This window comes from Stegostoma tigrinum, chromosome 25 (genome assembly GCF_030684315.1).
Source record: "Stegostoma tigrinum isolate sSteTig4 chromosome 25, sSteTig4.hap1, whole genome shotgun sequence".
Classification (NCBI taxonomy): domain Eukaryota; kingdom Metazoa; phylum Chordata; class Chondrichthyes; order Orectolobiformes; family Stegostomatidae; genus Stegostoma; species Stegostoma tigrinum.
Genome location: NC_081378.1, coordinates 25,824,449 through 25,843,647, shown reverse-complemented (window position 1 = coordinate 25,843,647; position 19,199 = coordinate 25,824,449). Strand labels below are relative to the sequence as shown.

The 19,199-nt window shown below is 38.7% G+C and overlaps 1 protein-coding gene across 4 annotated transcripts in view; it reads right to left on the bottom strand.

The window, feature by feature from the left end:
* Positions 1–9,489: 9,489 nt before the first annotated feature.
* The window catches only part of LOC125463097 (guanine nucleotide-binding protein G(i) subunit alpha-1), a 171,667-nt gene continuing 161,957 nt past the window's right edge, over positions 9,490–19,199 (bottom strand). For all 4 annotated transcript variants that reach the window (XM_059654601.1, XM_048553821.2, XM_059654600.1 and 1 more), the window contains exons 6-9: positions 18,329–18,458; positions 13,731–13,884; positions 12,416–12,614; positions 9,490–11,531 (exon numbers count right to left, since the gene is read on the bottom strand). In XM_059654601.1, coding sequence (XP_059510584.1) covers positions 12,424–12,614; positions 13,731–13,884; positions 18,329–18,458 — 475 coding nt within the window. In that variant the 3' untranslated portion in view covers positions 9,490–11,531; positions 12,416–12,423. The remainder of the gene's footprint in view (positions 11,532–12,415; positions 12,615–13,730; positions 13,885–18,328; positions 18,459–19,199) is intronic.

Here is a 19,199-nt window from a genome sequence, read left to right as displayed (position 1 = left end):
AGATTTTATCTCAAAAGTTTATCCTTTCAGCTAAAAAGGACAACACAAAAGAGTTATCATGATGATGGTTAAAATAGTATTAGAGATAATGGGAACTGCAGATGCTGGAGATTCCAAGATAATAAAATGTGAGGCTGGATGAACACAGCAGGCCAAGCAGCATCTCAGGAGCGCAAAAGCTGACGTTTCGGGCCTAGACCCTTCGTCAGCTTTTGTGCTCCTGAGATGCTGCTTGGCCTGCTGTGTTCATCCAGCCTCACATTTTATTATCATGATGATGGTGCTGGCTCTATGGTGTTTGGATAAGAAACTGAAACTACACTGCACACTACATATGAAAGCATATTACCCTGGGGATCCAAGGTCAGATAGCACATGTAGGATGAGCAAGAATTAACTTCCATTAAAGCTTAATTTAATTTTTTGCTAAAGTTAAATATGTGATTTCAAAGTTTTAGTTTTTCAATCCGAGATGTAACATTCCAAAGTGATCAACAAGAGTGATATTTGTTTTTGGGCATCACAGTGCACCTTCATACTGTGTCACAACCTGCTTCCTGAACAATCATTGGGTTCATGCCAGCTCAGTTCAGTTCTGGCTAAAGTTATCTATTGAATTGCCTCCATCCTTATTTGACATTTATTTGCATAATTCCACTGGAAAACACATATATGAAAATATTATCGGAAAGCATCTCTTACCCTGAGAATAACCTGGAGTGAGAAATGCTGGAATGATGTCATTGTTCTTTATAACATTTTGAATGATTAATTTTATAACTTGTTGTCTGTTAAAGTGAAATAAAACACATACATTATGGAAAAATTAATCCAGAGACTTTGTTAATGTTCAATAACCGCAAGTATATTTTTTTAACTGTCATCTTTTCACTGGGGATTTTAATACAATGATCAAATTCAAGTATTGAGCGTTTGGAAAAAATGATAGAAACAATGAACTATGGCAAATCAACACATAAGAAATGAGAAATTAGGAATTAGCAGGGAGGTTAAGACAAGGGAACTTTTCCCTCTAATGCTAATGGAGTCATGGACTAAGTTTTGTTTCTAGGAAGAGATAAGGATGCAGGTAAAGCAAGGCTAATAAATCAAAAAAAAAATTGCTGTTTCCACAGTATAAGTTTTTCTTCGAAGCTGATGATAAATAACATCTGGCTAGAAGAGGCACAAGTATCCTTTTTAAAAAATTGTTGGTAAGGCTTTCTGCAGCCCAGATGGAACAGGTCTCATTTATCTTGTGTTTTCCCTAAATATCTCTTGTCCTGACACCAACCTTCCTCGCCCCAACTTGCTGTTTCTGTTTCTACAGATATTTTTTCACAAGTTTCTAGTAAAATTGGTTCCAGCCCGAAATACTAGTCTTGCCTACTGACGTTGACATAATTGATCATTCCCATTGGTTTCCAGCCGAAGAAAATTCAGCACCATTGTAATTCACCACCTGCCTTCCCCTCCATAATTTGGAGCTTTAACAGAATTCTGAATTTATGGCAAAGCATCTGAGTTTAGCAATATTATCTAGCTTCTACAATATTGTTTTACTTGCTCTATTAAAGCACTTCGCAAAAACAATAACATTTCTGCAAGCTCAGCTGCAATTCCAGGAGTTTTCACGTTTCTCCAGATGTCAAATTAAAACTTTTCCACCAGTATCAGGTGATGCTGCAAATGATTTAGGACTTTTACCTTGCAATGAATTAGGGGAGCAATGGGGATGCTCTGTACTTGGGATTTGACCATTTCTGCACTGTTTCAGATTATCCTTTGTGTAATGATCTTGCAGCAGCATGCAATCTGTGAGAAGGTCCATGCCAGAGCCAAAATGATGTAGCATTAGGAACATAGAACCAGCATGAATGGATTTCAGCACAATGCTCAGCCTCAACTTTGTAAGGCAGAATCTTATAGGGTCTGAGCGACATGGGCTATGGAAAGTATGTGCAGAATAAGATGTAAAATCCAGCAATGCACTTCTTAACATCATGATCATTTCACCCCATTTTTAACAAAAATTGTTTCACAAACAATATGGTGAACTTCTCACAGGGCAGTGGTGAGTTCCCAACTGACAGTGAAATGTTTTTTAGGGCCCTTGGTGACAGCCCAAGCCATTCCATTAATTTTCTGGCTGCAGTCTCACCAAATATGCCTAACAAATTAGCCGTCAGGAAAAACAGAGGTGGCAGAGTGGGGGTCATTGGCCTGCAGTGCTGGGACCATGGTCTGGTGTTGTGGTCTCTACTACTGGACCTGGGAGGGGTGTGGACGTCCTCCTGCACACCGCCCCAACCAGGAGCTCAAGGACACAGAAAGCCAAGTAGCATCTGGAGGAAAGGTAATAGCTGCAACATAAACTGTTCCTTTCCTCCAGATGCTGCCTGGCTTGCTGCATTCTTCTAGTTCCTCCTGTTTGTTTACCTTTGATTCCAGCATGTCCAGTTTTTTTTGTCTCAGGTCAAGGATCCTACCCACAAAGCAGGATGTCAGTTTCTCCCTACCTGCCATGCCTGGAACAAATGTCAGGAACTTTTCTTGCCAGCTCTGATTCTGGACTGGCTGTAAAAGATTGCTGTTTTTGTTTTCTTTATTTATTCACAAATAAAGGTGTCACTGGCTAGGCAGCATTTATTGCCCATCCCTAATTGTCCAGAGGGCAGTTCAGAGTCAAGCACATTGCTGTGGGTCTGGAGTCACATGTAGGCCAGAGCAGTTAAGGGTGGCAGTTTCCTTCCTTAAAGAACATCAGTCAACCAGCTGGGTTTTTTTTACCCCTGACAACGGACAATGTGTTTATGCTCCTCATTAGATTCTTAATTCCAGATATTTTATCGAATTCAGATTCTACCATCTGCCATGGCGGGATGTGAACCCAGGTCTTTGGATTAACAGTCCAGAGGTAATACCTCTAGGCCATTGCCTCCCCTGTTGTGCACCTGGACAATTAAAGATGATTCCTGTATCGGTGATGCTGGTCATCTCTAGGATTTCCAGTGAGTGGGGAGTTGTTATAAAAAGACTGCATGGTAAGACAGGGTGGAAATTTGGATGTTATATCTGGCATTTAATATGAGTTTGGTAAGATTTGGCAAGAAAATTATTCACTGGGTGCTTCTGCTCAGATCAACATTTATTGAACACCTTATTTGCCCCTTGAAGTCAGTAGCTTACCAGTTAACAGTCAACAACATTGATGTGGGTCTGCAGTTTATAGGTAGGCCAGGCCAGGTGAAACACAACTGATTTCCTTCCATAAAGGGCATTAATAAACCAGATTTTTTTTACAATAATGGGCAATGGTTACATTGGATGCCATTAGGTTTGTTTTTAAATCCAGATTTTTACTGAATTCAAATTTCACCATCTAGCATGTGTGATTCAAACCCATGTTCCCAGAACATTAGCCCAGGTCTCTCGATTACTAGTTCAGCTACAATACCAGTACACAGCACTTAAGTTACAAAGGGTAATTCAGCGAGATTGTTATTCTCAACCCCAATTTGCCAGAAGTGAATTTCTAATGTTCAGCTCATAAACTAGCCAATTATAAATAATGTACCAAGTCAAAGCTGTTCTTAACAACTCACTCAGGTCTGGGCAGCAAGGTATCTCAGTGGTTAGCACAGCTGCCTCACAGTGCCAGGGACCCAGATTCAATTCTAACCTTGGGCAACTGTGTGGAGTTTGTACATTCTCCCTGTGTCTGCGTGGGTTTCCTCTGGGTGCTCGTTTCCTCCACAGTCCAAAAATATGAAAGGTAGGTGGATTAGCCATGCTAAATTGCCCATAGTGTCCAGGGATGTTTAGATTTGGTGGGTTAAGACCATAAGACCATAAGACATAGGAGTGGAAGTAAGGCCATTCGGCCCATCGAGTCCACTCCACCATGTAATCATGGCTGATGGGCATTTCAACTCCACTTCCCGGCACTCTCCCCATAGCCCTTAATTCCTTGTGAGATCATAAGACCATAAGTGAGGTATGTCAGGAGACAACCTTTTACCCAGGAGGTGATGACAATGGGGAATTCACTGCCTGTAAATGTGGTTGATGCAGACCACCCTCATAACATTTAAGACATATTTAGATGTAAGCTTGCAACGGCAAAGCATACTAGACAATGGACCAAGTGTTGAAAAATGGGTTTAGAATACATAGTTGGTTATATATATTGGCACAAAGTCAAAGCGCCATTTTCTGTGCTATAGACCTCTATGATCTAGAATCATCGAATTTCCAGAGTGTGGAAGCAGGTCATTCAGCCCATTGAGTCCATACCAACCCTCCAAAGAGCATCCCATTCTTTCCCTGTAATCCTGCATTTCCCATGGTTAATCCACTTAGCCTGCACAATGAGGTCACTATGGGCAATTTAGCATGGCCAATCCACCTAACTTGAGCATCTTTGGGCTGTGGAAGGAAACCAGAACACCCAAAGGAAACCCACACAGACACAGGGAGAACATGTAAACTCCAAACAGTTGCCAGAGGGTGGAATTGAACTTGGGTCCCTAGCGTTGTGGGGAGAAATGCAACCACTGAGCTACTGTGCCACCCTTAGAAGGACAGGGGCAACAGGCACATGTGAAACACTGCCACTTGCAAGTCGCCCTCCAGTCACACTTCATCCTAACTTGGACTATATCCCCGTCTCTTCACTGTTGTTGAGTCAAAATCCCAGAACATCCTTCCTATCAGTACTGCACGTCAGATGCGCGACGGCAGTTCAGGAAGGTGGCTCACTATCACCTGAAGGACACTTAAGGATGAGCAACAAATGCTGGCCTTGCTGTGGCATACGTGTTCCATGAAAAATTCATTAAAAAATAATTTGCCTTAAATAAAGATAACAAACAAGATAAATTCTAGTTAATTATAGCTTAGTTAAGTGGTGGAATATATCATTTTGTGTGGACAGTAAGAAAAAAATGTTAAAAACCCTTATACTCTAGTCTATCCTATGGTTAAGCCTATGTACTGGATCTACTCAAATTTATTTGGCATGTTGTTTGGTGAATGGCGTAAGTTTATTTCTATTTATTTGAGCGCTACATCCAGGTTTAAGTTATTTGATAGCTTATGTGTTAACACTTTTCAATATTGAAGCAATAAAGCTACTCTCACCTGACTTATACAGTGCCAAAATATTCAGAAATAATACTTTTTCAATATACTATGATTCTTTAATCCCAATTAAAAGTAAAAATTAATCTCACATCATTTTTTGTACCTATTCAACTAATATAAAAGAGTGACAATATTCTTGTAATGGGATCAAGCTCAACTGTACAGTAAAGTTTACCATAAAGATGTGAACAAAAAAACAAAAGATTAATGGTACCCTGTCCATGCCCTAACTTCCAAGAGAGATTACAATGGCATCTCGGTAGCAAGCAAATACAATATGCATTGATCAGTTACCTATTGATTTTCAACGTCCTGTAGGCTAAAATAGCATTACCAAGTCAAAGATCTGAATCTATTACTACCAGATCTGCCATAGCATAATTCAGTGAACCAATATGCTTAACTGGTTTGGGCAAATCGCTGAGGGGATCAAATTGTTCAGTTGAGCCTATTAACAGTAGGGATATGGTTAAGAGGAGAGCTAGGGCATTCAAGGAATGGCGTATCTGGGGTGGGATTTTAGAGACGAGATTGTCATGTTTCTCCCTACGTTATTGAATGGGCGAGGTTAACATCAGATATCTTGTAAGCATGGACAAGTTGGATCGAAGTGTCTGTTTCTATACTGTACGTGTCTATGACTTTATGAACAATAATAATTTTAAGTGTACATGTGAAAGGAAACCTGTCTACAAATCTACCCATCAGGACAGCTTAATCATAGAGTCAAAGTAGAATGGGTAGGGAATCTACTCATGAAAGAACAGAGAACTAAAGTAATCAAATTATAAATTACTTTTACAAAAAGATCTTTCAGCTCTGTTTCCCACAGCTAGCCCAAAACAGCCAGATAATCAATGCTGAAAGTGCAATTCAATAATGTATTGATGTTTACCAATAAAATGTTTTTGTTCTTTTTACCCTTCAGTAAAAGTTTCTAAATATTGTAAACATGTTTTGCATTTAAAGTCTGGGCTAGTGAATTGTCTCAGCCCTATATTTTATCCATGATCAAGGTTCGCCAATGGCACTTGGACAGATTCAAAGGAGATGCCACACATCCTAGCTTTAAAGGCACGAACAAAAATGTGTTTTTCAAATGAAAAGAAAGGAGAATAACAATTTTATACATAAAGCAGAATAAATTTGGTTGCACATACTGCAGAGAGAACCAGAAGTCTTGTGAAGACCCCTACAAGCAATTTTAGATGGGATTTGCTTGGTCCAGATGTATATCAGGTTTGGATTTTTTTTATGATAAATAGGCTGCCAGTCTTAAACAACCGATGAGACAAGAAGTCTGGAAACAGTATCTGAAAAGATTGCTAAAATGGCATTTCATGAATTTCAAAATTTTGCTTCGGGCGGGTGCTGTGTCATTAAAATAATTTGCCCTTGAATCTGACCTCCATTCAATTTACATTTTTAAAAAACGTTAACAGGAATGCACATCATTGCCTTGCAATATCAGCAAATATTCCATGCTGTATATGATGCTATTTGTTGTTAATGACCCTGGTCCCAGAAAATTTCAGACCTTAAATGTGGTCATACAAAATAAAGTGTCAGCAGTTAAATGGTACAATTATTGTTGGCACAGTTACAATTGCTCTGCATGTCACTAGTATTTGAGAGCTTTGTTGCTTTACTGAATTTAGGGCCTCTCCCCAAAATCATGTGGGTTTCTCTCTACAGCATCTAAGTTGTGTCACAGATATTTTATGCTGTTTCTATATTGTTGACTAATGTCAGCAACATCAACACAATAGTCAACCTGGTGCTGTGCTGCAAGAGATGGCTTTGACACAGAAGAATTAACTTTGAGAATGAATCTTTTACATGAAAATCAGGAATTCTTTGTATCATTTTCCTTGGCCAAAGTGATATTCAGGGACCAGATGCAAGCATTCTACAGTAAAATACTAACATTTTCAAGACCTGACATTTGGTGAATTTTTTGTAGAAATTTATCATATATTTGAATTAGATTCTTTCTTCTGAAGAATTTAACTGAATTTTGTGTGTGGTTTCTTCCCACTTTGTAGGTTTCTCCTTTTAAACAGTTGATATCTAGCACAACTGGCTGACTGTCTGCTAATTTTTGAAAAATGTCAGTTACTCCAGCCATACACAATTAAAATGAATCTTATCTTTTGTTCTCATTGACATTTTCTTTGGATTTTTTGGAGTCCATTTTCCTTCGCCAGATTTTGCTGACTCCAAGGGCTGAGTGATATGAATTAAGAGGTTGGGTCAGAGCAATATTATTAGAGAGTGAAAAGTAAATTGTCTAGAAGAGAACAGAATGAAACCAAGAATCCAATTTGCTCAAAAGAAGGGAGTTGTTCATTTAAATATTGAAATTAGGCTGTATGTTGTCAATTTCATTGGCACACTATTTTTAAACAACAGGTGGCTAGGTTTCTGAAAGTTGAGGAAAGCTATTAGGACAAAATGGTGAAATGCTGAATTCAAAAGGCAAGTACATCATAGAGTGGTTTCTGGGCGAGGGAAATGCTTTCTTCAGAACCTATCATCTAAACAATAAACACTGCTGAATTAGGATGCTTTTCCCAATACGACTATTGAATCTCACCCACTACTGATTTTTCTTTCTCTTCACCAACTAAATTCACCCATCTTCTTTCATAGATTTCCCAAATGAAAAGCAGCCAGCCTGCCAGGCTGCTTAAGGAAGAATGCCAAAAAACAAAATTTAATAGGGGCCACAGTTAAGTTATTCAGCACATTCAAACAGATTCATCTAATTTGGCAAAAGCTGCATCACCACCAGCAGCACCTCATTCCCCACTCTTTCGCTTAAATTCACCGTGCACAAAATAGTCTTCCAGACCAAGATGGAAGTACATATTTCAAAGACAAAAAGGAAGAGTATTAGTGACCTGCAAGAGCTACTGACAGTGTACCAAGGAGCTACTTCACTATGTCAGCTAAGACCAAGGTGGAAGGTTAGAAAGGAAGATAAAGCTCGACAAACCAGAAAGTTCTTTTAAGGGTTACCAGACATGGTGGAAAGGAGAATGGATAGATGCTAGATGTGTAGATTCAAGTATTGTGACAAATATCTAGGGATAATGCACATGATAGGAAAAAGCTAAGAAATATGAAAATGGAGACAGGTAGGAAATTGGATTAAAACAAATTCAAAAGACAACAGGATGATAAAGACAAGTTTTTAGTCGTCATGAACTGGTAACATAATAGAGGGTTCCTGAACCCTTTTAAAGATAAAGTATACACATGTAATACACTACTGTAGTGTCAGCCCAAGTCTACTGCCATAATAGTCAAATTCCAATCAAAGCAAGTGTGATTTAATCTTGTGAATGGAAGAAGTTTGAACAATGCACAAAAGCAAAGGAATGGAGCAACATTTAAAAAAGGAACATGACAAATAGATGAAATTGTCTGAGGAAAAAAGTGTTTGTTTTGTGCTAGAAGTTTTAGAAGATAAGATATAATGCTGAATCTATGTATGTTGACATTTGGGATCCTGAGAGAATTTTAGGCTGTACGCTACAAAATAGAAGCTGAGGAAATATAAAGATTGCAAAATAAAATTCAACTCATTTTCATTGAGAGATTTCATAACATTATTTGTTAGAAGCGTTTAGTGCTTTCAGTAGATTAGTTTCCAGTGTTTGAGGAGTCCAAAAGAAGCAACAGAGGTACAAATGATTGTTAGGTTAGAGTACAGGAGAAAGATTCTGTTTCGGTGTTGAGTCTGTACATGTACTGCGTGAATTACAGAAATGGAGACCAGACCAACATTCGAAAGAATTTACTTAGGGTTTAGAGGAGAGGTTGCAATGGATAACAGATGTGGGAAAATGATTGTCACGTGTGCGCATAGGGTGGTGAGGTGTGGTAGAGTGTATGGTGTGTGGGTGAATGTGTACATGGCATACACAGAGATGTGGCAGCGTGCAGGTGGGAAGGGAAATAAAAAAAGCAGACGGAGCAAGTACCTGATGATCTGTTTAAGACAAGTCAACTTGGGGCACATATTTGAAAATTGAGAATGTCAAGATGCCCAGCAGAACCAGCTGAAAATATTGAGACAATCTCTGGGGATTTAGAAAAAACAGTTTCTTGTACTTCATACGTTTAATTCCCACTTTGTAAACTCTTTCCACCATCTAATCCCATTCTCCCATTTAACATTCAATAACTCACTGGGAAAAACTGAGTTTTTTGTTCCCTTGTACTTCTCACAAACAAGATTAGACCATGGACACAAGCCCATTGCGATGGAAACAAACCAAGTTTCAACTGAGAAATGCACACTGAATCTCAAATGTATCACAAAAAATTTTAGACATCTTAAAATTTAAGAATTCAGTTTTATTAAGCTCACTTACTGACATCTATAATGGTATAGATCACATTCAAAAAGCAGTAGTGATGATCACCAAAATTTGAGTCAGTAGTTTTGTTTTTGACTTAAACTCCTTACATTTTCAGAAATAACAGAAGATGGTCTCACATTTCAATTCCACGAATTACTTTTGTATCAAATGTGACCATAGCTTGTGGATTAGCTGCTTCTATCAGAAAACGTTTCATGAAATAAGATCTGGTTGACAAGAGTTGCTCACCAGCAAGGCACAAGTATTTGGACTAATTGTAAGTAACCCTTTATCAACTATTGGTCATCCAAGTCCCAATTGCCTCTTTCAGGAAGTGCAAAGAGGAGAATTTATTTTAGAACGCTAACTAGAATAATCTAAAAAGCAATATACATACATTTGTTGGCCCAACATACAAATAAATGTCTTGGTTGCTTTATGAATGCCTTTTTTGTTACATTGTTAAATCAGAGTAAAGGTTGTAATGGTTTTTCATTCTCCTATCTGTAGGTCAAATAACCAAAAATAAACTCTACATAAATTCATCTGTACAGTTCGTACATATAACCAATAATCTTGACCCACATCACTCAAATGCCCAAAGAAATTTGTTCTTTTGGTCTCTATTCTTAGTCTGCAATATTCTTTAGGACCACCATAACAGTTTTAACAGTATAAAATCATATTGATAGTGATTGTGGTCCTGTTTCACAGAGTGCATGTATTTCTGGCCTATTTTCAATATCAATTAACTGCCAAAGTTGATTGAATGCATGCACATCTACAATAAACTAGATTATACTGAAAACTTTTTCTAGAACCAGAGCCAAAAATGTAAAGTTACTACAATTCACCAGGTGCTACCTCCCATAGTTCTCATGGATACTTTTTACTAACACAATATGGGACTACCTAAAGAGCAGGTTCAAACCAAAAACTTCCAAAAATGCAACATTTCAAATTTGCATGTAAATGAGCAAAAAAAAAATTGAATTCTAATACTACACCGAATCAAAATACAATTGTCAGAAATAGTCCATGAGGTGGTATCCTATACAGCAGAAAACATTGGAAATGGATTTGAATAAACTGTGACCTAACCTGTATACAGTCTGAACATAGCTTTAAAAAAAGCAAACCTTTTGTATCAATGTAAATTCTGGTATTAATTTCTGATATTAACAACAACGGTCCATTCTTTATTGTAATTTTCAATATTACAGAAAGGTTTTTCTTTCCCTAAGTAGAGTAGACTTTTGTGGATGTTCAAATACTCAGAAGATTTTCAACAATGCCTGAGCTACTATAGTCCTATTCAGTGATATGTCTGGTCACATTACTCTTTCCACACCAAGCACCCACAGATACTTTAAAAGTATACATCTACAAACATTAACTACTATTTACAAACAAAAGCTTATTTTATTTCAATTTAAATGTATAAAACTTTGGCACTACCTTTCAGGCAATGCACAAAGAAGACCGACAGTACTCTTTCCGCTTTACTAAGCAATCAGCTAATTGATTTAAAAAATCCCTTTTGAAATGGAGCAGTGTATAGCAATGTGGTCCCATTCATTGTAAGAGAACAAATGAGGTGATCCCAATAAAGCAGTTAGCTTAAAGTATTCATTCTACATTCTGCTAAGCAAAGCATCTCATACAATTAGAAAGGCATGCAGAATTAACAAAGGTGGAAACAGAGATGTGTTGTGTAATCAGCCATTCCTTAGGTAAGGTGGAGACCCATTTTTCTCCTTCCAAAAGGAATAGTGAAGGCCATAAAAAAAATTTGAACATGTTTTACAATAAACATAGCTAGAGTTACACGCATACAAATTAAACACTAAAAATGTTCAATGTAGACTATCCTAATTATGTAAAAAATTTACAAGACAAACATAAATACAGCTGTTACAAGTGGCAAATTGTACAGTACTGGTCCATTCAGTATATCTTCCTTTATTTATATCCAGAAGCAGAAAAATTCAAGTCTACTGAATAGATATCTTCACTCTGCAAAACAAAAGAAAGATTGCATTTTAGATCCTGTATTTAGAACAATTCAAAATCCTGCAGTCCTCTCTATAACCAAGTCATAAATATATTAAAATCCATTATCCTAACACTGACATCAATACGCTTGGTCTTGACAGAAATGTCTTCAAGAGTAACCTCAAACTAGGAACTAGTTCTCCTTGTCCGGATACAGTTTGGCTCGAGGACCTGAACTGTCGAGGGAAAGATGTGTGGGTACAACAACAGAAATGAGACTAATTGGCATCAGCTGTACCAATGGTTAAAGATGGGACTACTTTTGAACTTGAACTTGAGGTTGATAAATTTGAACGCCCCCAGCATTACATGTCGTTGCGGCATTGAGAATTCAGCATAGTTCCGGCAAGCAACTTTTCAGGTTATGTCTGGGGGAAGAATACTGCAGCCAAGTCATTGAGAGAACGAAGGTACTCATCTCTTGACATGCAACTACTTAGTTAACTCCAGGAGAATCAATCTTGCATAAGGATTTTTCTGGAGGAGGGCAGGCGGTGGTGAAAATGAATGCAAAAACGTGCCTGACGGTTATCGTGCAGGTAAACTTTAAAAGGCTAAAATAGAACAAGTGCAGCAAATCATCAGATAAAGCCAAGAATGTGACTGAATCAAGGATACCTTGAAATTAAAATGCAAGTACAGATGGTTTGTTCAAAAGTGTTAGAAAACCTTTGATTGAAAAGTTTTCCTGTAAGTAACTGAATCATGACAAAAAAACTGCAGTCATTATTTGACAAATAAAAAGATTTTTAACAATGAGTGTGATGAAAATTCAACTTGATTTTTTTGGTAAAATCAAAGCTGCTTGTCTTAGTAAATTTTGAAGAGAAACTGAGGCAACTTACCAATCCTTTTAAAAAAGGCCACAATCTTTCAAGTTATTCTTTATAATGACATCAGTAACTGCATCAAACACAAACTGCACATTTTTGGTGTCTGTGGCACAGGTGAAATGAGTGTAGATTTCCTTAGTATCTTTTCGTTTGTTTAGATCTTCAAATTGACATTGTATGTATGCTGCAGCTTCTTCATATGTATTTGATCCTGTATGAAATAAAAGCAAAGTTCTAAACACAAATTAAAGACACAGCTCACTCTCTGACACAGAACTTCCATTTATTTCAAATGTACACCATCTTTTCTTTGAAATTGCAAAGTAGTTGAGACAATATTACTTTAAAATACAGCAATAGGAAGAGCCACAGTGTAAGCATGCAACAAGTTGGATTACCAGCCTTTCAGAAAATCTTATCCCTGTAGAATAATTTACAGACACAAATGAACAGACACCACAACAGTTCACTGGAGAGTTCTGCAGCCTAACATGCAGCATTCCCATACACTGATAAGGCAATGCTTACACAGGGTGGTGACCATCCTGAGGGAGCCATGAGTTAGGATGGAGCAGCTAGACCTACAGCCTCAATTCTCCACTATGTGTTTCAAGGATGATATTAAAAATGTGGACTCCTACTTGTTAGATCAATATGTTGGAACAACACTTCTTCAGAAACCTAAATGGGCTACATTCACTTGGAAATTTCAATTCCTACAGTAAACAACAAATTTGTCAAGATTTAGAGCATTTTGCAAAGGCTCCAATTTTTCAGTTCAGTAATCTTTAATTCCAATGTTCTTTTGGCATTACAAACAGCTTACTATACAAACGACAGAGTTGGAATTTCAGGAAAAATTAGCTTCAACTGCAGGCAAGGTAGTGTGGACATCTCTCAAACTATATTGATAAAACCAGGGAATCTCCAGGTCAAACCACTCACCTCATGCCAACTGTCTTGGTTTTCAACTAAACCACCCAAATTTCTAATCAATTCAGTTCCATTATTGTATTAACTAAAAGTTTGATTAAAGTATGTTAATTTCACATAACAGTTACATTCAACATGAAGTTGCTTTTTCCTCCCATGGCGCTTTCCCTACTTTGTCCTATTTGAAGGTTAAAAGCCTTAACACGCCCACTTGCCCATGTATTCACTGATCCATTTTGTAAGCGGAGAACATTAGGCATTGAGGAAAGACTGGCACGTAGACAATGAGCAAAGACTCATGTCCATAATCATTGCTGTCAAGTTACAAGGCCAGCGGTTTTCATAAGTCATCCAAGATTTTGATCTTAAAACATTAAGAGTTCTATACTTTTACCTGCGTATTCAGGGTAGCAGATTGTAAGGGGACTTCTTTTAATCTTTTCTTCGAAGAGATCCTTCTTATTCAAGAATAGAATGATAGATGTGTCTGTAAACCACTTGTTGTTACAGATGCTGTCAAACAGTTTCATGCTCTCGTGCATTCTGTTCTGTTGAATTATACAATTATTCCATTAAGTACAATTAAATTCAAACAGTCCATTCAACTGGATTTATGGAAATAACCTAGACTACTTCACTACCACACAGAAGGAGCACTGCATTTTCACAAACGCTGTCTTCTGGTTGAGATGTTCAACTAAACTTCTGCTGTACAAGTGCTTGTACAAAATAATGTACCACTTTTTGAACAGCATAATTTTCCCATTGATCTCACTGGCATTCCCTTCTCAACCATCACCAGCTAAATTACGCCATCTGGCTACCCACCTCAATTGCTTCGGTGGGATTTTGTCCAATTTCATGTGGTACTTATCTAATAACATGGACGACATGTGAAAAGGAAATTTTTAGAAGGATTCAATTTGTAAAATTGCACAAAAAATGAAACTAATTTCTTTCCTGTCAAGCAATGAGTTAGTAATTGAAAATTAACTGAAAACGGGAAAAATTGCTAACATTTTTTTGTTAAGAAAGCATATGGTGTTTTGGCTTTCATTAGCAGGGGGATTGAGTTTAAGAGTCGTGAGATCTTGTTGCAGCTCCATAAAACTTTGGTTAGACCGCACTTGGAATACTGCTTCCAGTTGTGGTCGCCCTATTATAGGAAAGATGTGGATGCTTTGGAGGGTTCAGAGGTGGTTTACCAGGATGCTGCCTGGACTGGAGGGCTTATCTAATGAAGAGAGGTTGACTGAGCTCGGTCTCTTTTCATTGGAGAAAAGGAGGAGGAGAGGGGACCTAATTGAGGTATACAAGATAATGAGAGGCATAGATAGAGTTGATAGCCAGAGACTATTTCCCAGGGCAGAAATGGCTAACATGAGGGGTCATAGTTTTAAGCTGGTTGGAGGAAAGTATAAAGGGGAGGTCAGAGGCGGGTTCTTTACACAGAGAGTTGAGAGAGCATGGAATGCGTTGCCAGCAGCAGTTGTGGAAGCAAGGTCATTGGGGTCATTTAAGAGATTGCTGGACATGCATATGGTCACAGAAATTTGAGGGTGCATACATGAGGATGAATGGTCAGCACAACATCGTGGGCTGAAGGGCCTGTTCTGTGCTGTACTGTTCTATGTTCTATTTTAAATCTGTAACAGTGCTCAATAAGCTGGGGTCAGCTGGAGTACTCCAACACTGTGTCCCAAGCTTATCAGCAAATGAGAAGTGGATTGTTGAGTTTCCAATTTAACAAGGCTAAATAGATGTAGAAAAAGCCAGAAATAGCCAGCAGGTCTAAGAACAATTATGGAGCGCGAGAGAGCAAAAGAGAGACAGCGAGAGCGAGAGAGAGAGACACACACAGGGAGGGAGCGCGAGAGGGAGGGAGCGCGAGAGGGAGGGAGCGCGAGAGGGAGGGAGCGCGAGAGGGAGGGAGCGCGAGAGGGAGGGAGCGCGAGAGGGAGCGAGCGCGAGAGGGAGCGAGCGCGAGAGGGAGCGAGCGCGAGAGGGAGCGAGCGCGAGAGGGAGCGAGCGCGAGAGGGAGCGAGCGCGAGAGGGAGCGAGCGCGAGAGGGAGCGAGCGCGAGAGGGAGGGAGCGCGAGAGGGAGCGAGCGCGAGAGGGAGGGAGCGCGAGAGGGAGGGAGCGCGAGAGGGAGGGAGCGCGAGAGGGAGCGAGCGCGAGAGGGAGCGAGCGCGAGAGGGAGCGAGCGCGAGAGGGAGCGAGCGCGAGAGGGAGCGAGCGCGAGAGGGAGCGAGCGCGAGAGGGAGCGAGCGCGAGAGGGAGCGAGCGCGAGAGGGAGCGAGCGCGAGAGGGAGCGACATATAGTTACCATTTCAGGTCTGTGGCCTGTTATTTGCAAGCCTCAAACATTAATTCAATCCACCATGGCAGGTGCCAGAACTGAGATATTTTAAACATCGGGCCTTTACTTCCGAACAAGGTCAATCACATTCAGTTGCATGGAAGGCGGTTGGCTAAATACCCTGAAATATGCACTACAGGATCACTTGAAAGTCTTGATGCAGGAACTATCCAGAAATCGCCCAAACTGAAATTCAATTACGCCCAGTTCTGGCACCCTCTGAAAACGTGTACAAATCTGAAGTTACTGTTGCAGGTAGACAGTTCTTATTTACAGGTTTAGTTACCCAGAAGCAGCTTAAGGAAGTAAAACTTGCTGCAACTCCTGGATAACTATAAAACTGAGCCCTCTCCCCAGTGACCCACCCAGCAGTGTATTCCCCAACCTGATATGACATTAACAGCACCTCTGCCCCCTTCACTCACTAACCTCTCTTTGCAGCTTGTGAAACAGCCTTTGGGATATTTAAACCCTAAAACCGGCAGTTACTGCTAACCATTGATGGGGTGTGGTTTGGTCTCTAATGCTGACCCCATACCATGCCAGAAGGCTTCTAGATCAGATACGTTCTGATGTTTCGCACGAGACCAGAATCAGAAGCTCAGGTAAGAAATATGGAATTTCTGGCGGGGCAAATTTAAAAAAATTTGAGTGTCAATCGCCACTCTATGGAATATTTGTACTTATGCAATACAGGAACTTTAGGTTCTTACCAGATAAGATCTACTGATATAGAATTAATGATAGCTGATAGCTACTAAAATATGCAGCTTACAAAACAGATAATTATGACTTCTCACAGGGACAAGACAGAAAAAGGTGAAGACAGGCAAAGCGCCGTGAAAGTAATAAATAACAGGATATACAAATCTGTCACTTAATCATTTATACATGTCATCACATTAGGATATGCAAAAAACCAATATAAAACAAAGACGGCAGATGCTGGGAATATGAAAATAAAACAAAAAGTGCTGGTGAAATTCAGCTGGTATGGCAACATCTGTTGAAAGAAAACTGAGTGAAGACTTAAAGAGACCAGTGATCCTTTGTCAGAACTTTAGCTCTAACTCTTCAGGTACTGTCAGACCTGCTGAGTTCTCCAGTACTGTTTTTGGACTCCAAAAACAATGACTGTTTTTCAGGCCTATGTTCCAATGTCCTGTGCCTCCCTTCCATTCACTTGAGCAGGCAGACAGCACGTTGGTTTAAAAGCCCATCAAAACAGATGGCACACGATAACGTACTGCTCCCCACGTGCAACATTTAAGTGGTAGGCTTCAACATAACAATACTGGAAAAACATTACTGTGCTACAAGTTGATCTTACAACCTTCTGACTATGATTAAGCACAGTACTATTGGAACCAAATGACACTAGGAAGAGGAGAAGAAAGAAAATCAAGAGGTAAAAATCTTTGGAAAACAACTACTTTAAAAAAAGGAAAATGAAGGGAAAAACTCCATAAAAAACTACCTTTGCAAATAAAAATAATTTAGTTAAAGCCATCTAGCTTCCCTTGTGAACAGACTAAAGGTGGCAATGCAAGTCACATTGCCACAGCAAGTTTTATCACTGACATTGCCAAGAGAAATATTCAGCCATGACATGAATGAATGCCTGCCCACAAAATATTACAATCTAATACGGTTGGATACAAAACCAGCTGCATAATTTAAAGATCAGCACACATCTTCTTTGGCTTCTCAAATTTATCACGCACTCAAAATCATTCAGCAAATTGCAAAGTTTCTGTACAGTAATGCAACTACTGACAATGTTATGAGTTGACAATTTTCTCTTTAAAACTAATTTTAGATACTGGATATACCACTTCAAAAGGCAAACTATACTAAAACAGAAAAGTTACAAAACAAAAAAAATCTAAAGTGTTAACAGACATCCAATTGCTCCCTAGTTATCTGGCCCTTACAAATGATGCAGTATTCTTGTCTTATGCCTTCCTTTAACGCTGTTTTGAGCTGAATGCTAGAGGAGCATAGCAGCATCTACGCTGGCCTGTAATCTTTCCCGCACTCATCTTCTCTTGCTACCTCAGCACCGGAGAAGAACTCTCGATTATGGGGATGGAGGAGTTATCAGAGGATGTGATTCGTTAATAGTTCTATCCAGCTTTAGGGAAAAATCAATTTCCTTTAACAATGAACGAGGCACAGAAAGTCACTTGTGAATTAATGAATATTTAAGCAGTTATGGAAAGAAAAACATTTCGATATACACTACATTGTTTTTATGAATGTCTTAAATATTTATCCCCAAGTGTTAGAAATGTAAGTCCTTTTAAAGGTAAACCAGAACAACTTCAAAAGTGTTAATTGAGAGCAGGTGATGCCTGCTCAATTTTGTAATCTTGTGGTGCAGTGGCTCAGCCAGAGGCCTGGCTTCAATTTTGACCTGTTCCAAACATGTGCAAAACAGGTTGATTAGAAAATATAATTCAAAAGCTGTTTTTTGTTTCCTGTACAGTGAGGAAAATCAGGTTCTGGATAGGTAGAGGATTCAAAAGAAAAAGGGTAAAAACTGATACTTATGCTGAACACTAGTTTAGCAATAAAACAATACACACATCTGTCTATTAACAATCCTAAAGAATACAATCAATCCACTTACCATTTCCTCGTCTTCTGCAAGAACAAGATCGTAATCACTAAGTGCCACACAAAATATAATGGCAGTCACTCCTTCAAAGCAATGGATCCATTTTTTGCGCTCAGACCTCTGACCACCAACATCAAACATTCTAAGAGAAAGTTGTAATAATGAGTTTTTCCATTTGAGAGCTTTATGCCACTTAATTGCCACTGTCTTTCAAAATACAAAAGTACACATATTTGGAAAGCCTTCTTGTGTTTTTACAAGTAAATTAAACACACTAGCAGTACTTTCACCTAACAAATGGAATTGCATCACCTGAAAGAAATACAAACAAGTCCAATATCAAACCATGTTAAGAACTGTTTAAGAGACTATTTAGGGAAGGTTTTCTTCACAGTTTTGAACTTCTGTAGACTAAGGCAGTGCCGAGACTTAGGGCTATCAAAATAATACATAAAAATGAAACCTAAAGACAGATCAATAGCACATGACAACAGAAGTTAATTTAAGCAGAATGAATTCTGCTCTTCTGTTTCAAATGTATTTTCACGTTTTCTGCGCTTTAAAAAAATATTCTAATGCTCCAGGGTGGGTAGGACATTTTATTACTGCATTTCAAATCAGTCAAAATGACGGATAGAAAATGCAATATTTCAAATAATTCCTGCCTTTCATATCTTGCAACGACTTGAACATTAGGAAGATGGTGTTTTAATCACAGGATATAATTCATTACTCAAATCCCATTCCCAATCTCTCCATGCTTTTCTTTTACTATGTTACATAACTGCATTTTACAGAATCTTCATCCTATTTAAATGAAGTCCTCTATTGACAATTTTATTCTATAAGTTAAAAAAGACATTTTCTACTCTACCTGTCATTA